General features: G+C 60.2%; 5 protein-coding genes across 5 annotated transcripts in view; 1 reads left to right on the forward strand and 4 right to left on the reverse strand.

Annotated features, from left to right (window-relative positions):
* Window positions 1-3,102, reverse strand: part of TPCN1 (two pore segment channel 1) — a 42,056-nt gene extending 38,954 nt beyond the window's left edge. Inside the window, exons 1-2 of the mRNA XM_040080723.2 lie at window positions 3,084-3,102; window positions 2,115-2,788 (exon numbers count right to left, since the gene is read on the reverse strand). Coding sequence (XP_039936657.1) covers window positions 2,115-2,226 — 112 coding nt within the window. The 5' untranslated portion in view covers window positions 2,227-2,788; window positions 3,084-3,102. The remainder of the gene's footprint in view (window positions 1-2,114; window positions 2,789-3,083) is intronic.
* A 699-nt stretch (window positions 3,103-3,801) lies between these two features.
* On the reverse strand, window positions 3,802-7,363 carry RITA1 (RBPJ interacting and tubulin associated 1). Its single transcript, XM_040081133.1, has 3 exons — window positions 7,155-7,363; window positions 6,073-6,951; window positions 3,802-5,646 (listed from the first exon to the last, which is right to left on the reverse strand). The coding sequence occupies exons 1-2, from the start codon at window positions 7,361-7,363 to the stop codon at window positions 6,417-6,419; spliced, it is 744 nt and encodes a 247-aa protein (XP_039937067.1). The 3' UTR covers window positions 3,802-5,646; window positions 6,073-6,416.
* Window positions 7,364-7,438: 75 nt separating this feature from the next.
* On the forward strand, window positions 7,439-13,098 carry DDX54 (DEAD-box helicase 54). Its single transcript, XM_040080918.1, has 20 exons — window positions 7,439-7,489; window positions 8,050-8,185; window positions 8,272-8,342; window positions 8,419-8,604; window positions 8,693-8,742; window positions 8,851-8,892; window positions 9,135-9,230; window positions 9,340-9,461; window positions 9,599-9,660; window positions 9,787-9,918; window positions 10,171-10,381; window positions 10,659-10,793; window positions 11,072-11,293; window positions 11,383-11,456; window positions 11,549-11,746; window positions 11,908-12,056; window positions 12,132-12,245; window positions 12,331-12,435; window positions 12,613-12,716; window positions 12,808-13,098. The coding sequence occupies exons 1-20, from the start codon at window positions 7,448-7,450 to the stop codon at window positions 13,029-13,031; spliced, it is 2,475 nt and encodes an 824-aa protein (XP_039936852.1). The 5' UTR covers window positions 7,439-7,447; the 3' UTR covers window positions 13,032-13,098.
* Window positions 13,099-13,344: 246 nt separating this feature from the next.
* On the reverse strand, window positions 13,345-15,599 carry CFAP73 (cilia and flagella associated protein 73). Its single transcript, XM_040081134.2, has 7 exons — window positions 15,541-15,599; window positions 14,926-15,061; window positions 14,691-14,795; window positions 14,423-14,623; window positions 14,100-14,321; window positions 13,672-13,830; window positions 13,345-13,575 (listed from the first exon to the last, which is right to left on the reverse strand). The coding sequence occupies exons 1-7, from the start codon at window positions 15,597-15,599 to the stop codon at window positions 13,480-13,482; spliced, it is 978 nt and encodes a 325-aa protein (XP_039937068.1). The 3' UTR covers window positions 13,345-13,479.
* Window positions 15,600-16,190: 591 nt separating this feature from the next.
* Window positions 16,191-22,310, reverse strand: VSIG10 (V-set and immunoglobulin domain containing 10). Its single transcript, XM_040081112.1, has 8 exons — window positions 22,181-22,310; window positions 21,684-21,968; window positions 18,618-18,899; window positions 17,582-17,875; window positions 17,374-17,484; window positions 17,121-17,133; window positions 16,848-17,008; window positions 16,191-16,733 (listed from the first exon to the last, which is right to left on the reverse strand). Exons 1-8 carry the CDS (start codon window positions 22,263-22,265, stop codon window positions 16,666-16,668), a joined length of 1,299 nt encoding a protein of 432 aa, XP_039937046.1. The 5' UTR covers window positions 22,266-22,310; the 3' UTR covers window positions 16,191-16,665.
* Window positions 22,311-23,043: the final 733 nt, after the last annotated feature.

Consider the following 23,043-nt stretch of genomic DNA (forward strand, 5'->3'; position numbering starts at 1 on the left):
CTGGAAGAGGATGGTGAGTTCCTCACTGCAAACAGTCCCAGCCTGCTCTGGAGACACCTCACTGAAGTTTTGTGTTTAACCTGCCCTTGAATTCCTTGGAGCTGATGACGGAGTTGCCTGGCCAGGCACAGTAATGAGCGAGCTGTTCCTCCAAATTCTGGCTGAATACTCAATTATGAGAGTTTGGGCCAAGGGAAAACAAAGCCAGAAGGAAAGAGCCTCGTGACCTTCCCTGTCCCCGTGTCCCCACCGTCACCCTGGCAGGCTCTCTCTCCCCTGACAAGGACTTCTCACACACTTTCTCCCTGGAAAAGAAAAGCTTCTGACTGAAAACGTGACATCACACAGCTCTTGTCAGTGCCATTTCAGTCCTCAGCAGCCAAGGGGAGGCAGAGCAGAGGGGACACGTTTGACTCCTCACAGCCTCCACGAGACACAACTTTGCTGCATTTCACAGCAGATTTTCTGTGCAGGCAAAGAGCAAAAGCTGAGCTACACGTGCTGGTTTTCAAACAAGCTTACTTCTGCCAGGGCTGGTGTCAGTGTGCTCACTCCCTGATTTAAGCTGCCCACTTCCCAGAGATAAACGTGCCTTTCAAGTTGTTGATGCCAGCCTGCCCCTCCTAATCCTTCACCCCACCCCGACTTCAGAAGGCTCTGTATCACTCCCTACTGCTCCCACAGCATACGCTTCATATTTCTGCAGCAAATCCAGCTTTAACAGTGATTAAAACATACGAATTAGAGACATTTCATTTGAAATATCCCAGGAAATGAGTTCTCAAAAACCGCACAGCGATCCTATAAGAAGCACAAAATTGGTCCCTGAAGAACTTCCCTGTATTTCAATGTGGAGAATTTTATTTATTAATACATTCATTCTCGTGCCCGTGCTTTAGCACAGTCACGCTGGCTTCAAGCAATTGTTAAGCTTCGCACAACTTCTTTTTTGAAGGGATGGGAGGAGGGGGAAAGAAAGAGGGAAGAGTGATTAAAATTAGTCACAAGGAATCCTATAAATACACCCGTGGATGGAGGAAGAAATCTCTCTTCTATTTAACTTAAAAATAGAGGGCTAAACTTTAAAAGACAAACAGATGGGATGAAGCAAGGATAAAACAGAACTTAGGGAAAGTCAAATGGGCAATTTAGTCAGGGATCTGTATTTTGGGGTGGCAGAGGAGGAGGAGGAGGGAGGAAGAATCTTGATTATCCAAAATTAATTCCTGAATTGGGAAGTCAAGAATGAGAAAATTAAAGGAACTCATCTTATTGCAAGAGGAATCACATCTCAGAGGCAGCATGGCACAGAGGTATAATGTGGAAAAAAAGGATCCTGGCCAGGAAATTATGCATTTGTTCCAAATGTTCAGCCTGTGGCAGCAAAGGCTGGTACAGGGTAACAGACCTGTGTATGTGCACCTGCACCTGGAAATCATGGGGATGTGCTGGACAAACCTGCACAGATACATCCAGTAAGGCGTAACACTGACCAGAAACCCTCTGAACACGCTCAGACACATCTGCTGGCCACATCCAACCTGCTGAGGGCTTTAATGAAGACACACTGAAGAGAAAAGCAAAGCTTCTGAGGGCTGGTGGCCGCTGCTTTCCCCCTCCCAGTGCTCACAGGCTGGCTACACCCCACTAAACATGAATACATTGTCTAAAAGCACTCCAGGTTCTTTGATAACAACACAATAAAGACGTGGAAGGGATTTATCAACACTTCCCTTCTTGGAAAAGTCAGAATGTAAACTAGGAGCAGACAAACCAAGCCTCACAAAGCGCAGATGTTTGTAACGCCACACGAGGAAACCGCAGCGGGCCAGCGCCAAGGGAAGGACACGCTCTGGGACAACGTGCAGGGAAGGGCTTAAGGTCACAGGCTGCTACGGGGGAACCACAAAACTGTGTGTGGGAAGCAGCACTGGTCGGAGCTGCCCTGCCCCGCGCTGTCACACGGGGCTGTGAGCAGCAAGCAGCACAGCCAGCAACTTGTGACCTGCCTCGATGGGGCAGCCCCAGGACCCCGGCAGCTCTGGAGTGCCACCGGGAAGAGCAGGCACCCCGAGGGGACAAACACGGGGCAGGCAATGACAAAGGGCTCTTACTTTCGTTAGGCAGCTCCTCCCGATCCAGCTCATCCAGAGGGGCTGAGGCGCTGCTCCCGCTGTCGTCCAGGGTGAGGATCAGGGGAACATCATCGTCCATGCTCACCGCCATCCCGTCCCTTCTGCGGCTCCTGCTCGCGGAGCTTTAAGCAAGGCTCTTCGCAGTTCCACGTGGGAAACGCCTGTGTCAGAACCTCTCCGCGGCCAGTCCTGCCCCGGGGCCGTCTGCTAGACACAGGGACACGGCACTGCGCGCACCCATCCCGGACACCGCAGCTCCCGACAGGGCCGAGCCGCTCGCTTCCCAACAGCGGCGCAGGACACCGCGCTCGATGGATTTGTGCCAAAGCTCAGCTCACGACGCGACGCCGGGGCCGCCTATCCGGGCCGGCGCACGGCTCGCAGGACAGCGGGGACGCGGCAGACACCGATCCTCGGCGAGCTCCTGACCCCGCGGCACCGGGAGCAGCGCCGTGACGCACCCGGGGCCAGCATGGCGCTAAGTGTCCCGGTCACACATGGCTCTGTCCCCCGCCGTGCCCGAGCGCCGGCACCGCAGCTGCGGAAGCGAACGCGGCAGCGCCGGAGGCCGCCTGGAGTCCGCACACATGAAGTTCCAGGAGGGTTTTTGTGTTTTTTTTTAACTGCGCGATGCCACAAGGTCACGGATTTCTCTAAAAGGTGACGGAAAAGGAGAATGAAGCAGGCCCAGGACAGCGCCACGGGGACAATTCACAGCCGCTGTCCCTGTCCAGGGAGAGGGACACCGGCACGGCGCTGTCACCGCGCTTGGGAGGCCCGGCCCGGCGCCCTCCCCGCGCCCTCCTCCCCGCGCTGGGTGAACCTGCTCCTCACCAGCACCCCGTGCCCGCGGCCCCGGGACTCCCCGGACCCTCCAAACCCTCCCGGGAACCCCCGTCCCGTCCCGGGACCCCCCGCGCCCCCCGGCCCGTCCCGGCCCCGCCGAACCGGCGCCCGCAGCGACGCGGCTCCTCCGCGCCCCGCCCCTCGCTTCCTATTGGCTGTTGCAGCTATGGTCACGCCCCAAAGGGCGGAGCCCCAGCTCTCGCCAATCCGCGCGCCGCGCCCGCCCCCACCCCCTGCCCGAGGCTCCGCGTTATTCCCGCCTCCCCTCCCCGCCTCACGCATTTCGCCTCGCCATTGGATAGAAGAGCTGTCCCTGAAGACAGACAAGGCTGCTGATTGGTCCGAGGTGGCGGGGGAGGGCTTTATGGCGGAAGCGCGGCCTACCATTGGCTGCCCCGAGGCCCCGCTCCCGGGTCAGGGAGGAGAGGAGCCGCCACCGGGAACCGCGGGAGCGGCTCGGGGATCCTGAGGGGACCAGGCCCGGGACCCGGAGCCGCTCCCGGGCTGGAACACCGGCTTCTCCCCACTCCAAATGGAGACGTCCCTGTTCGCAGGCCTCGCTGGCGGTAGCAATGAGCGGGGCCCTGAGCCCAGCCCTGCTCCGAGCGCTGTAGATGCTGTGAGGGGTACCCAGGAGCACTGGCTCTCAAAAGGTCCTGCAGGAGACGAAGCCTGTAAAGGTCAGGCTGCTGCCTCTTGCCAGCTACACTGGTTTTTGGTGTACCCACTTCATCCCAACGCTCTCCTGATCTCAGTGGAAAGCAGCCCTGCAGCAACGCAACTTTAACCCCCAAGTAAGCAACAAGTCAAGGAGTCAGGGTGGAGTCAAAGGTGGAGAGTGAGATTTTATCAGTGCTGAGCAGACAGAAAAATGAGAGCAGCAGCAGGGAGGATCCCCAGCTTGATTGAGGCCTCTGTATCAACAACTCTGGCCTGAGCTGAGCACCAGTGACACTGGACAGGCTGGATCTGGAGGTAAGAAACAACAGAACATTTCCCCCACCTCGTTTGATTCAGATTTAATGTGGTTTTTTTGCACGTGAGCACCAGTTCCAGCAGTAACAGCAGCTTTTGCTGTCATGCTGGGCTGCACAGCTCTGGCAGAACAAGAGGACAGGGCAACAGTAAAGCACCAATGTGAGGGAGAATCACAGAACAAAATGCAAACAACCCATTTATACTTAACCAACATTGTACTCATGTGTAAATAGCAAGGAAGTGCCACTTCTGACCTCCTGGAAGCCCTTGGTGACAACCCGGGCCAGTGTGGGACAAGAAAGTGTGGCTGATGAGATGGGCTCTAGTTTCCCCCACTGATTACTTGGACCCTGAGCACAGCAGGGCGGGTAAAGTGGCCAATCCTGGCCACACAGGCCACTGTCAGCTTGATTTTCAGATAAGGTCTCTCCATATTTCAAGAGGCTTCCTCCTTCAAGGACTCCAAGCTTTCCAAGATTGTGCTGGTTTGGTTCTGTGCTCCTTAGATTCCAGGGCAGTTCCCCTTCCCCCAGTTTGCTGACAGCGTGCCTAGCTGGATCTGACTCACCCACCTGCTGCTGGGGAAGAGCCTTCCTGCTTCTGTGTCAATCCTCAACTCTCTTGTCTCCATCTAGTGTCCAAATCGCGTCTGGATTCTCTCCCAGCCCAGTGAGACCTGCAGCCTTCACAGCTTGCACATCCCACATCCCAAACAGAGCTGATCAGGCTCAGATTGACACCAGCACTCCCAACCCCTCCTCTGAGAAGGCCACAACTGTTTCATGTCCCTCCAATTTGTCCCCAGGTGGAGAAGAGCTGCTGGATTGCCTCAATGGGAAGCAGAGGAAGAGATCCAAGAGCTCAGAGGTAATCACAAGGATCCTCACTCACCTTCTCGGGTTTTAATAACGTCAGGTAGTTCTTGCTTCCTATCAGGCCAAGAAATGAGCAGGAATTCCACTCAGCGCAGGCTCCTGGCTGGCTCCAGCTCCACGTGCTGGTGTGGGTCAAGGCCTGATCCTGCTGCTGCTCAAGGTGCAATAAAACAATTTCTGGGGGCAGAATGATGTTCTTAACCTTGTGTGTGTCCTTGGGTGAATTTGAGTGTTTCCCTCAGCATGGGAGTTACCAAACTCGCAGTAAGCTCAGCAGCTCCTCACCGCAGCCCTCTCCCCAGGGAGCAGTGACTGCAAACCCCAAGTCACCCACCCCATGTCCTTTATCCACCTCCATACAGAGCTGCTCTTTCCCACCTCAGCAAAGGAAGTTGAGGAGTTTTGGAGGTGCCCAGATCACTCAGCAGCATCCCATAGATCCCAGATTTGTCTCGGAGCACTGCTGTGAGCACCTCACAACCCTCAGCACCAGCCACACAATTATGGATCTACTCAGCACCTCCTCATCACCACGAGCTGCCAAAATCCCCGCTCAGATCCTTCTCTGTCACAAACCCCATCCAGCCAGGGACATCCCATTGCCAGCAGGACGCAGGGCAATGCCTTCCTCACCTCTGTGCTCGTCCTCCCCTGTCCTGCTTTGTCAGAGGAGTCCGTAAGGCGTTGGTGACACAAAGCAAGGACAGCAGGGAGACACCGAGGCACATCCTGTGCACAGAGGCAGAGGGAGTGGAGCTCATTTCCTGGAGAAGGGAACCTTTTGGGGGGGCCTCAGAGCAGCCTCTCAATACCTGCAAAGAGGAGGCAGCCGTGAGGGTTGGGCTAAGTTTTGTGCTCAGGCAGAGAATGAGAGAACAGACACAAGTTCAAACTAGAAAGGCTCTGACTGGACAAAGGGAGAATTTTCACCCTGAGGACAGTGGAGCACTGGGAAGGAGCCCAGAGGGGCTGTGCAGCCTCTTTTCCTAAGGGTTCCCACCACCTGACTGGACCTGCCTTGAGCAGGTCAGAGTAGGCGTGCATTCCCACAGGCACAGGTGGGATGGAGCAGGACTCCTCTCACCACACGTGGTCAGCAAAGGTCCCTGTCAGGGCCCTCACACCTCAACTGCCCCAGCCAGACTCAGCTGGGACCCCACCCCAGCAGCACCCCCTGTTCTGGGAGCTCCACGGAGCTCACACCTGCCTGTCCCCACGCAGCTACACTGTCCATGTACCTGTGCCTGGATGGGCCCTGGACTGCACCGTGGGCACTCCTGTCTCCTGCTGCTCCAACCTCCCAGCTGGATTTCCCAGGCAGCAGGAACCTCCTCTGACAACCATTGGAGATCACGGGAAGCAGCTGTTCCCACCAAGGCTATCCCACTCTGGTGCCATGAGGTCGTGCCCTGAACAAGGAGCTCACTGCTCCCAGCACCTTTGGCTCCTGGCTTGTCCTCCAGCATGGAATAGCCCCATCCTTCATTTCCAGCCATGGAAAAGCCGAGGATCCTTGTGGGCTCAGTCACAGGAGGCCTGAGGTGGACTAAGGCTGTATGTACATCCAGAGGAACATTTGGAATCACTTCCAGGGGGGTCTGGCTTTGCAGCCACCTGCTGCCTTGGCATTCTTGAGCACAGGAGATCCAGACACGCTGTTGGACCGAGCCCGCACCAGAGGGCCCTGGGGAGCAGCAGGGGTTGTTGGAAGGCTCTGGTTCTTCCACCTTTCTGTGCCAAGGTTGGAAGAGAGGCGAATCCTGTCCGGAGGGGTGCTCAGCCGGCTGACAGACTGGGAACGTCCTCTGCCAGGAGCATCCCAGCCTTTGGAGCAAGCATCGCTCCTGGGATGCCTCCGGCCACACAACTTCTCCTTGTGGCCGGGCTCAGATGTGGCCGGAGGCGCGGAGGCCGGCGGGTGGACGGCTCGCAGGGGAGTCCCCCTGCAGTGTGGGGAAAGGCCAGGCTGGTTTTGGGGGGCAGGCGGGGGGCTCCAGAGCAGCGAATGGAGCTTGGCTACATCTTCTTTCCTCATCCGCGGAGTCGCCCAGGCAGGACCCTGGGGCTTAGCACCAAACAGGGACTCGTCACAGAAGGACGGAGCGTGGCTTCGAGACCTTGGAGGGCGACAAGCGGAGAAACACGTGTCGGTTACAGCGGGGGAAATCAGAGGAGGAGAGACCGAGAGCCGGCGGGGCAGCCGAGCCCGGGCTGGGGGAGTCGAGGGGCTCCGTAGGGCGCCCCGGGGACAGCGACGCGGAGCGAGCCCCGAAACCCGGGGCAGCGGAGACGCGAGGGAGCGCCCCGAGGCACCGCTCACCTGCACTGACTCCCGGGCCGGGAGCCGCCGGCTGCGGGAGCCGCCCAGGGCGGAGGGAAGGCGGGCGGCGGCGGGCGGGCCCCCGCGGGGCTGCCGAACAGCGACTCATCCACGAAGGACGCCTGCACCCGGCGGCGGCCCCGGGATCCCCGCGGAGGGCGGGCGGCGGCAGCGGAGCCACCGTCCCGGGCCGGCCCCGCAGCCCGCATGGCCGCGGCCCCGGGGCGGGCACGGGCCGGGCCCGGCCCCTTCCGCCCCCGCCCGCGACACGTGGTTCCGCCGCCGGTACCGACATGGCGCCGCCGCGCGCCCGCCGCCAGCCCCGCGGAGCGCCGGTACGGGACGGGACGGGAACGGGACGGGAACGGGAGTAGGGTGGGGTGGGATGGGAGCGGGGCGGGCCCGAGCCAGGCGTGTCCCTGCACCCCGTGCCGCTGCGCCCGGTACTGGGGCCCCGGTCCCCAGGCGCCGGTGTCCGCAGTACCGGTATGCCTAGTGCCAGTGTCCCCAGTGCCCGTATTCCTGGCACGCGTGTCCCCACTACCAATGTCCCAGTGTCAGTATTCCCAGTACCCCTGTCCTCAGTACCAGTGTCCCCAGTACCCGTGTCCCAGTGCCGCTGTTCTAAGTACCAATGCCCCAACATCAGTGTCCCCAGTACCTGTGTCCCAGTGCCGCTGTTCTAAGTACCAGTGTCCCCACTACCAGTGGCCCCAGTGCCTGTGTCCCCAGTACCAGTGTCCCATTGCCACTGTTGGAAGTACCAGTGTCCCAGAGCCAATGTCCCCAGATCCCACAGTCACCAGCACTGGTGCCCCTGCCTGCCATGCCCGCAGTGCAGAGCTGCAGTGACCCCAGCACCCATCACCACAGCCATGTCCCCCACTGTCCCCAGGTCCCTGCGAACCCACTGCCCGCCTTCCCTACCACCGCCGAGGAGGACGATGGTGCCGATGCTGAGCTGGACACTCAGGCCATGGTGCGGGCCCAGAACCAGAAGAAGAAGAAATCTGGAGGCTTCCAGTCCATGGGTGCGTGTGAGGCAGGGGACAACTGTCTCTGGGAAAGTGACTGTCCCCTCCTGCCCATGCCCCCTCACTTATCCCTGTTCCCCTAGGCCTCAGCTACCCTGTCTTCAAGGGCATCATGAAGAAGGGCTACAAGGTGCCCACTCCCATCCAGAGGAAGGTGAGCACGGGGAGCGGTGAGTCTGCGCCCCAGGGGGTGGCAGTGGGACAGTGACGGTGACGGTGGTGTCCCACAGACCATCCCCGCCATCCTGCGTGGCCGGGATGTGGTGGCGATGGCACGGACGGGCAGCGGGAAGACGGCCTGTTTCCTCATCCCCATGTTCGAGCGGCTCAAGGCGCCCAGCCAGGCCGGGGCACGCGCCCTCATCCTCTCGCCCACCCGGGAGCTGGCCCTGCAGACCCTCAAGTTCACCAAGGAGGTACAGGGGACGTGGGGGCCAGTGGGAACAACGGGGGCGATGGGCTTGGTTTTACATCCCACCAATGTGTTTCTTCCTCACCCTGCAGCTGGGCAAGTTCACCGGCTTGAAGACAGCCCTGATCCTGGGAGGAGACAAGTAAGCTGTCCCCATGTCCCCTCCAATCCCTGCTTCCCTGAGCCTCCCCAAAACCTGCTGAGGGGCTGAGCTGCCTGGTGCCACCCCAGTCTCTCCCCTCTCTCACAGGATGGAGGATCAGTTTGCTGCCCTGCATGAGAACCCCGACATGTGAGTGGGGCACAGGGAGGGGACCCAGTGGGGAAATGGCCACCAGCTGTCCCGGGATGTCACTGGTGTTTAGAGCTGGTGTGCCCGGTGGGCATTCCTGGTGTTCCCTTGGAGCAACTTCCTGTGGGACAACAGGGTCTCCATTGTGTCATCTTTGGGTTGGATTGGGACCTGCTCCCAGGATGGTGTGGGGACACTTTCTCCCCCTCGGCCTGGTCCTGTCACCACCTCTGTCCCCACAGAATCATCGCCACCCCTGGGCGCCTGGTGCACGTGGCGGTGGAGATGAAGCTGAAGCTGCACACCGTGGAGTACGTGGTGTTCGACGAGGCCGACAGGTCAGCGGGGCACAGGGGCGTCCCCAGGGCTGGCAGTGTCCCCACCCGGGTGAGAGGCCCAGGGAGTGGCAGGGAGGGACCTGCCACATCCCACATCCCCTCCCTGCAGGCTCTTTGAGATGGGCTTTGCTGAGCAGCTCCAGGAGATCATCGCCCGGCTCCCAGACTGCCACCAGACCGTGCTGTTCTCCGCCACGCTGCCAAAGCTGCTCGTCGAGTTTGCCCGGGCTGGTGAGGAGCACTGGGGACGGGGACACAGCACAGGCTGAGCCCAGCACTGGGAAAGCCAAGCTGGATTCATGCTGGGCCAAGTGGGTGTCCCCAGCAGCACACCCCATGTGTGACCCGTGTCCCGTGTGTCACCGCAGGCCTCACTGAGCCCATGCTGATCCGCCTGGATGTGGAGTCCAAGCTGAGTGAGCAGCTCAAGGTGAGATGAGCTGGGGGAGTTCAAGATGGGCTTTGTGCCCCCTACCCCCTGCAAGCCACGTGCTCCCGAGGAGGGGACGAGGGTGGCAGTGGTGGCACAGGGCTGAGCGCTGCCCTCATGCTGCAGCTGGTGTTCTTCCACGTGCGTGGGGACGACAAACCGGCCGTGCTGCTCCACCTGCTCCGCAGCGTGGTGAAGCCCCAGGACCAGACAGTCGTCTTCGTGGCCACCAAGCACCACACAGAGTATCTGAGGGAGGTAAGTGGCATTTGGGGGTGCCCGTGTGGGGTCTGCAGCTGTGGCAGGTCCCTGCTGGAATCACTCCCTCTGTTCACTGGGTTGAAGGAAGAATTCGACGATATGTGATCACAGAGGTGCTGCCTCCATTCACCCCTCAGAGAGAGGAGGGAGCACAGTGGGATTTGGAGGTCCAGGTGGCCTCTCTGGAGTCTCTGGCCCTGTCTCTCTGCTGAGGGCACATCCATCCAATCTCTTTCTCCCCCTTCCCAGCTGCTGACGGCACAGGGCATCCGCTGCACCCACATCTACAGCTCTCTGGACCAGACTGCCCGCAAGATCAACATTGCCAAGTTCTCCCAGGGCAAGTGCCCAGTGCTGCTGGTCACCGACGTGGCCGCCCGGGGGCTGGACATCCCCATGCTGGACAATGTCATCAACTTCAGCTTCCCCGCCAAGGGCAAGCTGTTCCTGCATCGTGTCGGTGGGTGCCAGTGCCCTCACTGTGCTGTGATACTGCGGGACAGACTGGGGACAAAGCAGTGTCAGTGTCCCTGGTGTCCCAGCTGGACTGTGAGGGCTCTTGGGGGCAGGACTGGTGCCTTGCCCGTAGGGCTTCCCCTTGCCCCTTCCCCAGGCACCCACAGCCCCTTGCCAGCCCTGCCCCCATGGTAAATGTCATGTGTGTAGGCTGCCAGGGACGCCAGGGAGTGCCCAGGCAGGCTGGCTATGGTTTCCCATTCTCCTCTTGCCCTTGGCAGGCCGCGTGGCCCGAGCTGGCCGGAGTGGCACTGCCTACTCGCTGGTGGCTCCCGACGAGATGCCCTACGTGTTCGACCTCCACCTCTTCCTGGGGCGCCCGCTCGTCCTCGCCGGAGCCCAGGAGATGCCTGCTGGTGAGGGGTGGCTGTGTGGCCACTGGGGTGTTATCCTTGGCCAGTGCTGGAGTTTGTGGTCGTGTGGTGGGCCCTCACACAGTGGGGTGATGGGGGCAATGGGTGCTGGGGGCTGTGATACACCGTGTGTGCAGGGGATGCTGATCGAACAGCGCTGAGCTCCCTGGAGCTATCAGCTGTGCTCTGATAAATCCAGGGCGGGTGCTGGGGAGGTGCGGTGGTTTCACGTTCACTGAATTCAGCTGGCCAAGTTTCACACGGTGTCCCCCGGGCTGCAGATGCTGGCGGGGTCCTGGGCCGTGTCCCGCAGAGCCTGGTGGATGACGAGGAATGCCTGCTGCTGACAGACCACGAGGGCTCTCTGGAGCTGCGCAGCCTCCGCCGCGTCGCAGACAACGCCCACAAGCAGTACCTGCGCTCCCGGCCCGGCCCCTCGCCAGAGTCCATCAAGAGAGCCAAGGACCTGGATGTGTCCCAGCTGGGCATGCACCCCCTCTTCAGTGAGTGCTGAGGGGATGCCGAGGGAGGGGACCCCGTTGTCCTCCCCAGGAAAATGATCTGTGCCTCTCTCCCTGCCTGCCTTCCCCAGGAGCTCGCTTCGAAGACACCGAGCTGCAGAGGCTGAAGTTGGTGGATAGCATCAAAACCTACAAGTCCAAGGCAGTGAGTTGGGGATGGGATGGCATGGCATGGCTTGGCATGGCTTGGCATGTCCATGTGTCTCACTGGGAATCATGCTCCTGCCCTGGGAACAGACCATCTTTGAGATCAACGCCACATCCCGGACACCGGCCAGCACGGTGATGCGATCCAAGCGGCGCCACGACCACGCCCTGATCGAGAAGTTCCAGCGTGGGCAGCAGGAGAAGCGGGCAGCAGCACTTAAAGGGCAGGGGCTGTGCCCAGCCCCTCCCGAACCCCAGGATGGGGAAGGAGAACAGGAGGACCTCCAGGTAATGGGGTCATGGATGCAGGAACTGCTGCAGAGCTGCCTTGGCCCCGTGCTGGCAGCAGCAGGGCCCCCAGATTATGCTGGAGCTTGGGGGCTGGTGCAGAGGCTTGGGGGAATGTTGGGGGAACGTGGGTCCCGAACCCCTCCACTGTCCCCATCCAGGACGTGTTCTCCAATGTGGGGAGCCAGAAGCGAAAACGTGGCCGAGGAGAAGGAGAAGATGGTCCCAGGAAAAAGCCGCAGCAGCCGGCACAGCAGGACGAGGACTTTTACATCCCATACCGGCCCAAGGACTTTGAGAGTGAGCGGGGGTAAGTCTGGGGGGGCTCCTGCTGCTCTCCCATCCCAGCCCGTGTGGGGGCTGCTCTCATCACCCCCCTTTGCAGGCTGAGCGTGGGCGGCGAGGGCAGCGCCTTCGAGCAGCAGGCGGCCGGGGCCGTGCTGGATCTCATGGGCGACGAGAACCACAACCTCAACAAGAGCAAGCAGCTGCTCAAGTGGTGAGTGGGGTTTGCCCGTGGGCTGGAGGGAGAATCAGGGCTGGGGTGGCGCTGCTCAGTCCCACCACCCTCGTGTCTCTCGCAGGGACCGCAAGAAGAAGCGGTTTGTGGGGCAGACGGGGCACGAGGACAAGAAGAAGGTGCGGACGGAGAGCGGGCGCTACATCAGCAGCTCCTACAAGAACAACCTGTATCCTGCCATGGGCGCTGCCTGCCTGGGCTGGGCGCTGCGGGAGCAGGGCTGGACCCATGTGTCAGGGCTCCGTCCCCTGCCAGGGCAGCAGCCAGGGAGGGAGCACGGTCGCACAACCTCAGCCCAGGGGCGAGTGAGGAGTCACCACACGTTCCCTTAACCCACCCTGCCCAGCTACGAGAAATGGAAGCAGAAGTACAAGGTTGACGAGCGGGATGAGGATGAGGAAGGGCCCCGCAGCAGGGAGCAGTTCAGAGGGAAGCACAGGCGTGGGCACGGTGAGTACCTGAAGCAAGCAGCAGAGCCCTGCATTGTTCCCCTGGGCCTGGCTCTGTGCCCTGCCCCGAGCACAGCCGTGTCCCCCTGCAGGGCCCACGCAGCCCCCGGCGCAGGGCAGGGTGCGCTCGGAGCTGAAGAACAAGCAGCAGATCCTGAAGCAGCGCAAGAAGGCGGCCAAGCAGCGCTTCCTGCAGAGCGGGGGCCTGAAGCGCCTCAAGGCCCGGAACCGGCAGCGGGTGCAGGAGCTGCGGCAAATGGCCTTCGGGCGCCGGGTGGGCGCTGCCAAGAAGGGCAAGCTGAGGAAGAGGATGTAGGGGACACGTCCCCTACGCCTGGGCCGGGAGCTGGGGAAGGGGACAGTAAATATTGCCTGGTTTTGAATCCCAGCTTCTCTCTGTCCTTTCTCGAAGCATCGTGCCTGGGGAAATTCTTTCCCTGGAGACACGAGAACAAGCAGATGCTGCAGCTGCACTGCTGGATGTATTTTAATGTGAAACACCTTCAGAGATGCCATCAGCAGCTCCCTCCCCCTCATTCCCCTGCCTGGGGTGCTCTGTGCAGGAGGGAACCTCGGGAGTGCCCTGGCCATGCCTGGGTGTGGTGCCACCCCAGTGTGCCTGTGCCACTGCCATTCCATGTTGCCTCTTGATGTGGCGTTTCCAGACTTGCAGGGAATTACATCCATCCCCAGGGGTCCTGCGGCTCCGTGCTGGTCCTGACAGCCTCTCCCCAGCCCCAGGAGCAGGCGGGTGTCCCCAGGGGCTATTCCTGGCCCTGAAGCAGCCTGGCACCCCTGTGGTTCTGTGGGTGTGTGCCAGTGGCACAGATATCGGCCAGGCCCTGCATGCACAGCAGCACCTGTGGAGATGGAAGCCTGATGCCACAGCCATCCAGAGATGTAAATGTCCCTGTGTGTCCCCAGCCTCAGTGCCCCAGGAAGAGGGTTCTGCTGACCATGTCCAACTGCGCCTTCGTGTCCTCCTGGGCTCTGTCCGTGGGGATCCTGAGCTGTGCAGTGGTTTGCTGGAAGAGGTTCAGCACAGCCAGCTTGATCTGCCCCAGCAGCAGGGTCTTCTGGACAGCTGTGCTCTGGATGTGGGTCCAGCAGGACTCCTGGAGGACAGAGTGAGCCCCTGGCCACTGCCCTGTGTCCTTCTGCACCCCCCAGGCCAGGCCAGAGGGACTCAGGAGTCCTGGCTGTGTATTCTCCCCACGCAGAGCTGCTGCTTTTTGGGCGTGTGGGGATCCTCAGCTCAGCCCAGAGGGTGCAGCCCAGCTTGGCACCTCCACCACATTGGGCATCTCCCTTGTGCAGCACACCTGGGGTCTGTACTGCTGTCCCTCTGCCTGGGGGGTCCTTGGGAACGCCCCCATCCCCTTACCCACTGGAGCACATCTCGGCGGGCAGCCTCCAGGCGTGCGTGGAGCCGGGCCAGCTCGTTCCTGGTGCCCAGGAGCTGGGTGCCAGTGTCCTGACGGTACCGCTGGAGCTGTGCCCTGCCCTGGGCCAGCAGCTCCTGCTCGGCTTCTGCCTCCCGTGCCAGGGCCGCCCGCACCCCCGCCAGCACCCCGAAATGCTCCAGCATGGCCGATACGTCCTGGAACTGGGCAGTGGGAGGCGGCTGAGAGGCCGCAGGGCCGGAGGGATGACCCCCGCGAAGGGCTTGGGGACACGCAGGGTGGCACCGCAGGACCCCACGCTCACCTGCCCCATCCTGGCCAGCACGTCCCGCAGGTAGTCCCCGAAGGGCCGGAGGCTCCGCAGGCGCCGGGCCAGGCGCTCCCTGTGCCGCAGCAGCTGCTCCAGCTCCCGCTGCAGCCGGGCGGCTTCAGCCCGCTCCGCCTCCGCCCGCGCCCGCTCCTCGCCCGCCCGGCGCAGCGCCCGCTCCCGCCCGGCCGCCACCGCCTGCGCGGCGGGCACGGGGTGAGCGCCCACCCTCCGGCCAGCCCGGCCCCGGGCCCCGGCACGGCACCTTGAGGAAGGACTCAGATCGGAGCACGGCGTCGCGGTGCTGCTCTCGCCTCCGGGCCAGCCGCTGCCGGCGCTCCGCCAGGCGCTGCATCCGCTGCTGAAACTCCTGCGGGATTGCAGGGTGCCGGGAGCACCGCGTCGTGCGGCCCAGGGTGCCAGCCCCTGGAGAGCTGGGGACACGCCCGCCAAGTCCCCACGGCACACCTGCAGCGCTCCGGGGCTGGGGCCGCCCTCACCTGCCGCTGGTTCTGCAGCTCCTTCTCCACCTCCGCCAGCTCCCTCCTCTTCAGGAGCACACGAGTGGATGGCAGTAGCGTGGCGGGGTCCCGCGCTGGCACCGTCCTGCCACGGGCTGCGGGCAGCTCGGCTGGGCTGCGGAGGGAAAGCCTGCGCAGGGCATCTGCCACCTGCCACGGGGCAGCGCTGCCCCCGGGCTCAGCGCGGGGAGCCTGGCCCGCTCCCCCTCGTGTGCAGGGACCGCCGGGAGCCACACAGGGTTAGCCCCGCCTGCATCCGCGTTCGTGCCCTCCCTCGTTCCTGCCCGTCCCTCCCACTTCAGCCTCCCCCGCTTGGAGACCCTCAGCACCAGCGCTCCGGCCCAGGGAAGGAAGGGCAAGTCACACCACAACCTCAGCTTTCGTGTTAGAACCCGGGGAATCCCTCCCAGCCCATGGCTGCAGTGCCCTCTCCTCCCCGGGAGCCCCAGCTGGGGACAGTGCGCCCACCCAGTGACACCCGTCCTGGCAGTGGCACCCGGAGATGGGAACACAAACCGGGATCACGGGGCACACAGCCTGGCTGTCAATCCCTTTGGTCATTTGCCGGGGGGAGGGCAGAGGGGTCTCACTCACAGCAGCCGCAGCTTGTCCCGGAAAGCCGCTCGCAACCGCTCCTGCAGCTCCGAGTCCATCTCGGCCCGTGCCTGCTCCTCGCCAGGGGGCTGCGGAGGAGCTGGCGCCGGGACAGGCGAGGCGGTGGCAGCACAACAGAGTTGCCAGGGGCAGCCAGAGGCTCCCGCAGCTCCCTGGGATTTTCCTGGCTTTGCTCCGAGCGCCGCTGTGAGGGGGCGGCGCTGGGTGCAGGGAATGCACCAGGGAGGGAGGCTCCCACTCTCAGCCCTCAACCCATCCCATCCTTCCACCCACGCTCTGCTCCCTCCAGCCCTCAGACCCTGCTGCAGCCTCCCAGAACCCTCAGGCTCCACGGCCCTTCAGAGACCACTGAGCACAGCCAGACCCCAACCACTGCCCCCTCCTGTCCCCCTCGGCCTGCTCCAGCCCACACTGTTCTGACACCCATGGGTGCCTCAGACCCTGACTTCACCCACAGCACAGACCCTGCTTCTCTCTGTGTCCCAGGAGCGCCTCCCTTCCACTGCCATCAGATCCCCTGCGATCCCCCGTGTGCTGTCAGCTCCCCTTTGTCCCCCCAGATGTGTGCTCATGTCCCCATTACCCCACACCCACACTTGACAAGGGACAGAGCAACACTGCAGAAGGAATACAGGAGAAATATTTATAATACAAACAACTCAGCCTCCTCAGAGCCAGCATCACCCACCTCCTGCCCACACACCCCTTGTTTCTTCCCTTGCCCCAGGACCACTGGCTGCAGTCACCCCCTGGTGACTTTCTCCATCCCCGAGCTGCTCATGGGGACTGAGCCAGAACCTCACAGAGGAATTTGAGTCTGTCACAGGCATCGAAGTGAGGGGGTGTTCCCATGCTCTGCCTGTGCTGGATGTCACCTTGTTTTAGGGACACCCAAGACAAGGAGGAAAATGGAAGAGAAGAAATGGCTGGTGAAGGACAGAGTGAAACTGTGGAAGGGTAGGTGCAGAAAGAGGTGGGAAGGCTCTCCCTGAAGTGTCCTGGGACAGGACACCGACAGCCTGTGCTCAGCCACACACAGTGAGGGCCTGCTTGATGCTGGATTCCAGCTGGAGCTCCATGTGCTTCCTCAAGAAGGAACAGAAGCTATGAGCCTCGTGTCTCTTCTCTCACTTCCTGTGGAGAGACCCCGCCATGGAGCTCGTCATCGTCACCTACAAGGGCAAGAGCAGCAGCATCTCAGCTACAGCAGCCATCAAGAATTCCTCCCTCCCTGGCAGCTGCTCTGGGAGGACTCACAGCTCAGCAGGGAGCAGGTGGCTCCTCACCTTCCCTGAGGTGCTTCAGGTGAGCAGCCTGGGCCCTGCTGCCACTGACCAGCGCCATGGCCTCGTGCTCGGTGCAGCTGCTCAGGGCCTCCTCGGACCCCTTCCCCTCCTCATCATCTTCAGAGTCCACCAGCACTAAGACATCCCCAGAGTCTGCATTCCTGGGAACAGCAGAGCAAGCTGGTTGAAAGGCTGAGGAGAGCCTGTTCTGTGCCCTACAGGAAGGCTGAGTAGTAATGCCATGAGGGACTGGGACAAGGAATGTCAACTCACCTGAACGCAGCACCTGAGTGGGAGAGAAGAGAGAAGACAGCATGAAAAACTGCCCCTCTGGGAGTGCCACTGGTTCTACCAGACTGCACAACCCCTGCCAATCCTGTCTCCACATCTGTGCCTCTTCCAGACGGTCACTGGCAGCCCCACGCAGAGGCACAGACCTGCCCAGACAACCCTGACTGACTCCAGCACACAGGGAGGGAAAAGCAGGTTAGGGATAAAGCCCCAGGAAGGAGGAACCAATCCCTACCTCTGAGGCACAGGAGGGGATTGTAGTACAACACAACGCCGGTGACGGTGAGAACAGCCAGGATGGACAGCACCACCACAGCACCCACGACCCCAAGGATGTTCACTGGCTCTGCGGAGAGGGGACACAGGTGGATGAGGAACTCTCAGTGCACGCCAAAGAGCAGGTGCGCTGCGTCCCCAGGCCCTCCTTCCACAGCCCCACTCACGCTTCACCGTGAGGCAGACGAAGAGCTCCCTGAGCCCCACGGGGTTCTGCGCCTTGCAGACGTAGCAGCCGCCGTCAGTGCCCTGGGAGCAGTTCTGGATGGTGAGCCGGGACACGTTGCCCTCCTGGGCGATGAGGAACCTCCCCCCAGGCTGGATCTCCACCTCGGGCTGCGTGATGTCCCGGAGCCAGCTGAGCCGAGCTGCCGGGGTGCTCTCGGTCACCCGGCAGGTCAGGGTCACATTGTCACCCACAAAGCACGTCTGGGGGGGCTCAGATTCCAAGGAAGGGAGTTCTGAACAGCCCCGGGGGAAAAGAAAACAAAAACAGGAGGAAGGAATGGAGGCAATTAACGTAACGAGCAATCAAGATTCTGGCTGATTAATAATCATTAACAGAAGGGAGGCAGGCAGGAGTCTGGGAGTTGAGCGCTATGGGTTTGGCATTTGGCTCACTCAGGAGCCTCCCAAGGAGGGCCCTGAGCAGCTTTCACGGTGCCCAGTCCCTTCTGACACCTGTCCTCGTGTCCCCAGGGAAAAATGCTCTGAGGGTAGCCCGCAGGTAGATGGCAGACAGCAGAAGAGCAGCCCAGGCATTATTTTCCTTGGGATCAGCAGAGCTCTTGTGAAGCCTTGACAACCCTCAGAGGATAAATACAGCCCAGATTTTCATCAGCCACTCAGACCCCTGAAGGGCACAAACAACCCTTAAACCCAACCCTACCAAACCTCATCTCAAGCTGCCCACAGCCCCCAAACCACCTCTCACTTTCACACAGCTGTGTGGAAGTTTTCTACAGGTGAAAACACTGCTGGGGTGAAATTTGTTGGCCCCTGAAGATGGGCCCAAGAAAGCTCACCTACAACTCTGCTGTGATGGATCTCAGCTGCAGGACATCAGTGCCTCGTGCTGCACATGTGCCCTGCCATGCTACCTCCTTCCTTCCCTGGCCCCCCCAGTGCTCTGGAGAGCAGGGAATCACCTGCCCCACGTTCACCAGCTTCATTAACAGTTAATGAGGCAGCAAATCCACTCACTTATCTCCACAGTGCAGGCAGGCTGCTCCTGCTTCACGACGTGGCTGCCCACACACTTGAAGACCTTTCGGTGGGAGAGGTGGGAGCTGTTCAGCGTCTCCACGTGGGTGTCTGAGGAGCTGGTGGAGCTGATGACCCAGCTGGAGTTCTCCAAATCCTGCCCCTCTTCTCTCCAGTGCAGGGTGGGGTGGGGGTACCCCCCGGGCCAGCTGCAGAACAGCTGCAGCATCAGCCCTGACGAGGAGGTCTCAGCCCAGCACTTGGGGGTCGCCTGTGGTGGATCTATCAGCAAGGACAGCACGTGGTCAGAAACACTTGCAGGGCTGGAATTAATTTGTTGTCATTCCCCTTGAAAAATCTTCCCTGCTCCCCTGCAAGTCTTGCTCCCTGACCTGCGTCCCACAGCCCCAGGAGTACACAGCTGTAAGTGACAGCCAGCAGAGAACAAGAGGGGCTGTCACAGTCCCCACAGCCAAGCCTTGAGGGAGGGAAAAAATTACTGCCACAGCTTTATCCAATGGAAATGAGATAAACACAGCGGGAGAATGAAATCCCACTGCCCTGCTCCTCATGGCACAGCTGCCAGGGAGGGACACTGAGTCATCACATGAGAACAAGGCACAGTTCTGGCTCTCTCCCAGCTGCTCCTTCCACACACAGATCCACACACGTGCTGATTTAACAGCCAGAGGGATTCTGGACTCTGATCCAGGCAGAATTAACAGGCTGTGCCCCTGCGTGTGCCTAATGCAGTACTGAAAAAGACCCCACCAACAGATCAAACCAAAGCAAGCCCCACACCAGAGGTGTCAAGAGGGATGTCTGAGGCTTATTTTGGGGAGCGTTAATTCAGTGGATTTTGAAATTACTTGAATTAATAAAGAAGCCATCGTGGCAAACCCTCATGTGAGCTGCAAGAACACACCTTCCTGGGGCTTGGCTCTCCAGGAACTGTACACACACCTCAGGTGATCTTTGAAACCACCCAGCTCTGGCAAGAAAGTTCTCTGCAACACTCCCTGTGTCCCAGCTCTGGGGAGGATCAAACTGTTCCCAAACCCTGGCTGTGGTTAATAGGGCATCCTGTCAATCTGAACCAGCAGAAGCCGCCCCACGTCGATGGGACACAGCTCTTCCAGGACATCCAGGTGGACACAGCCCCTCCAGGATGCCCAGCCAGGGCTGTGCTTTCTGTGCTGACCTCAGGAACAGTCTCCTGAAGCCATCAGCTTTACATCCTGAACTCCCAGGCTCTCCCAGCACAACTCTATAAATAGAAATCTGCTCCCACAAAGTTAACAAACCAAAAGCCTAAAAATCTCCACCCTCCCAACCCCACAAGACACCAGCAAAAAGCACCTGCTGTGGTTTGACCCAAAGAAGAGCCAACAGCGCTTGCATCAACCCACACGCAGACGTGCCAAGGAATCCCTGGAGGTGTGGAACTGCACGTCTCCTTCACAGGTGCTTCCCATCCAAAACAAACAGAATCACAGCCCAAGGCAGGGCTGCACCTTTGTCCTGTCACTAGAATGTTTACTCTCCTGCTTGTGGGGTTTTCAAAGTGCGGTTTCAAACAAAACGAGAACTTTTTGGTAACACCCATGGTATGGGTTGAAGACTGTAAGCTGGTTATTCCCACACAAAACCTCCTCATATCCTGGGAGGGTCTTCCACAGCAGTGCCAAGTCTGTGTTCAAAACTCGCTCCAGCCCAAGACAAGATGTTCTACCAAGAGGGATTGTGAAAAACGGGGTGCTGCTACAGGTCAGAGGTTAAACATCTAACTTTTCTGATGTTCCTCCTGCTGACCTAAAGTATTTCCAGAAATCTCTCTCACCTATGAAAGGGAACACTCACATCACCTTTGCTGCACTTGGAAATTAGTTGACACAATTAATTCCAGACATATAAATGAAGTTCAGAGTGCAGCACCAACACTTGGCACCCTATAAATACGTTTTGCTCCCAGGTGCTCTGCCCCAGTGCTCCAGATTTGGGGCTCCCCACTCCTAAGTGCAGTGCCTACATATCTATGCCCTGAAGCAGCCTGGGGTTCAATCCTTCCACACCCCATCTGCACGTTCCTTGCTGCAGGAAGAGAATTTTTATTCCTGTAAACTTTCAAGAGGTTAATCTGTACAAAACAGGTGCAGTGTTTACACACAGGTAAAAGGAAGGAACACCCTGAAGGCAAACACGTTTCATACATGGGAAGAACAGCAAGAAAGGAAGGAGTCAAGGGAGTACAGAGGGTCAAAATGGGAAAAGCAGCGGATTTTTCCTGTTCCCAATCCCAAAGGGACCAAGAGTGGCACCGGGCACAGGGTCTGTGCTAATCTGGAGGGGGCTGTTCTCATGGAATACATGAGGAACCAGGGCACACTAAAGGTTCCCTGGCAGAGGCAGGAAGGATTAGCTGGCTGGAGTGCTTTCCAGCCTGAAGTTCTACCTGTGCTCCGAACACTTCTAAGGGAATGAATGGATGCAATAGCGATGGAAAAGGGACAAAGCACCAGAAGACACAAAAGGGCTGAAAGAACTGGCCTGTGCTGACAACAGGTACGCTCTCAGGACACTGCTCCCACGTAAACCTGAAGGAATTTCGTGCTTCCATTGATGTATAACTCCTCAGCTGGGAAGAGTTCTCCCACTAAAAGGATGGCACCGAGGGATGGCAAAGCACACCTATCCCAAACAAGGGAAAGCAGACAGCAAGCAGCAGCCCTTACCCCAAGGTTTATGGAGACTCAAGTAAGCCAGATTCTGAGGCAAAGGATCCCCCTGGAACAGCTACAGGGAATGGAAGATGTGCCTAAAAACTCATTTATCACCAGCAATGAAGAAGAGACACAGCGAGGACTCGAGAGCTGGCATTTCCCCTGCATGTGCCAGATCTGTGACAGGCCATTTGGCACACATTTTGCTGCTTGTAAGCACATGTAAATCACACTCTGCACCATAAAGCCGTTTGCACTTTCTAAATATTATTTTTCCACCAGCGCCAGATGAATTTGGGGATGTGGAAGACTGAGGGGAGGAAGCTCAGCTGTGGGGATGACTTACTGGCCACGAGGAGCTGCACCCTGTGCTCATGGTCCGTCTTGTTCAGCACTTCCCTGCAGGTGTAGTTGCCCTCGTCCTGCACACGCAGCTCTGTGATGCTCAGGGAGCTGTTGTCCACCAGGGAAAAGCGGACGTCCGGGGGGAAGGAGACCCTCGAGGAGAAGAGAGGTGGGAAGGAGTGCGGATCCCCTTGGAACCAGACCACCTCGGTGGCTTCCTTGGACACATTCCGGCATAAAAGGAGGATGCTTCCTCCCACCTGCCCAAAGACCACTTCATCTGTTCCTGGAAGAGAGAAGGGACGGCGTTAGGGATGTAGGGAACGGGCAAAGCCGCCTTCTGCCAGCAAAGACCTGGGTATCTGATCTATGTCAGCCCTCTGAGGTGCTTCTTGGGGGACTGCCGAGGGACCTCTGAGATGACTAAAACCATCCAGCGCAGACCGGGATCAGGAAAAGGGACAAGCTCCCTGCTCCCCTCCCCTCAGCCCGCGCTACCTGCGGCCTCCCGGCGCGGCACCAGCCTCCAGACGCAAAGGGCGAGGAAGAGCCGCGCCGGCGGCATCCCGCCGAGGAGCTGCATGGCTCTGTGCCGCTGCCAGGGCCCCGCGGAGGCGGTACTGCCCGGCCGCCGCCCCGGCGAGAAGCCTGGGGAGGGCGGGCGTGCCCGGCCGGGGGGACCCGCCCGCCACGGCCCGTGAGGGGCCCGTCATGGGGTCGTCCATGGGGTCCCGCCGCCTCAGAGCAGCCGCTTTGGGCGGTCGCCATCTTGCCCCCCCCCGCCTCGGCCCCGCCCGCCATCTTGGGGTCACCTCACTCCCCCTCGGCCACGTGGGGCGGCCCCGGCGGAGCGGAGCCGGCGCTGCCGCACGGTGCCACCCGCGGATCGCGAGTGTTGGAACCGCAGAGGGTGCTGTTCCCTCAGTGGTGTTCGCTGAGGGGAAGCGACCCCACGTCCAGAGAGCTGCTCTAATCCACCCACTTAGACACACCCCACAAGCAGCGGAGCGGGAAGAGCGGAGATAAACTGTTATGCCTCTGTGTAACCCCGTGGCAAGGGCCGTAACCACGCAACCACCCTCGGGTTTCTCCAGGACATCTTACACATGGCAGCTTGGAAGCACCAGGGCGTGAAGCAGAGCGCTGAGACTCACAGGGCTGCCCCGCTGGGCCCTGGCACATTAATTATTAATTAACCTAATTAGCGGTAGGGGCGACACTGCTGACCCAGGTAACCGGAGCTTGGCCGGCCGCCCTCGGGTCCGCCTGGGGGCGCCATGGAGCTGGTGCGGGGGAGGCCAGCGGTGCGTCTCCACCAATGGGAGGGGAGCATAGCGGCATCTCCACCAGTGGGAGAGGAG

The sequence above is a fragment of the Hirundo rustica genome, chromosome 17 (assembly GCF_015227805.2).
Source record: "Hirundo rustica isolate bHirRus1 chromosome 17, bHirRus1.pri.v3, whole genome shotgun sequence".
NCBI classification, from domain to species: domain Eukaryota; kingdom Metazoa; phylum Chordata; class Aves; order Passeriformes; family Hirundinidae; genus Hirundo; species Hirundo rustica.

What these genes read in the sequence shown, in the direction of transcription:
- RITA1 (XM_040081133.1), bottom strand. Translation starts at nt 7,363, where the DNA reads ATGCGGGCTGCGGGGCCGGCCCGGGACGGTGGCTCCGCTGCCGCCGCC. An exon ending in CGGCCCGGGAGTCAGTGCAG is followed by an intron (nt 6,952 to 7,154) that starts GTGAGCGGTGCC and finishes TCGCCCTCCAAG; the next exon opens with GTCTCGAAGCCACGCTCCGT.
- DDX54 (XM_040080918.1), top strand. Translation starts at nt 7,448, where the DNA reads ATGGCGCCGCCGCGCGCCCGCCGCCAGCCCCGCGGAGCGCCG. An exon ending in GGGCATGCACCCCCTCTTCA is followed by an intron (nt 11,294 to 11,382) that starts GTGAGTGCTGAG and finishes TGCCTTCCCCAG; the next exon opens with GAGCTCGCTTCGAAGACACC. An exon ending in GAAGCACAGGCGTGGGCACG is followed by an intron (nt 12,717 to 12,807) that starts GTGAGTACCTGA and finishes GTCCCCCTGCAG; the next exon opens with GGCCCACGCAGCCCCCGGCG.
- CFAP73 (XM_040081134.2), bottom strand. Translation starts at nt 15,599, where the DNA reads ATGGACTCGGAGCTGCAGGAGCGGTTGCGAGCGGCTTTCCGGGACAAG. An exon ending in AGCTGCAGAACCAGCGGCAG is followed by an intron (nt 14,796 to 14,925) that starts GTGAGGGCGGCC and finishes GCAATCCCGCAG; the next exon opens with GAGTTTCAGCAGCGGATGCA. An exon ending in CGAAGGCGCAGTTGGACATG is followed by an intron (nt 13,576 to 13,671) that starts GTCAGCAGAACC and finishes CCATCTCCACAG; the next exon opens with GTGCTGCTGTGCATGCAGGG.
- VSIG10 (XM_040081112.1), bottom strand. Translation starts at nt 22,265, where the DNA reads ATGCAGCTCCTCGGCGGGATGCCGCCGGCGCGGCTCTTCCTCGCCCTT. An exon ending in GCCGCGCCGGGAGGCCGCAG is followed by an intron (nt 21,969 to 22,180) that starts GTAGCGCGGGCT and finishes TCTCTCTTCCAG; the next exon opens with GAACAGATGAAGTGGTCTTT. An exon ending in GGTGCAGCTCCTCGTGGCCA is followed by an intron (nt 18,900 to 21,683) that starts GTAAGTCATCCC and finishes CCTTGCTGATAG; the next exon opens with ATCCACCACAGGCGACCCCC.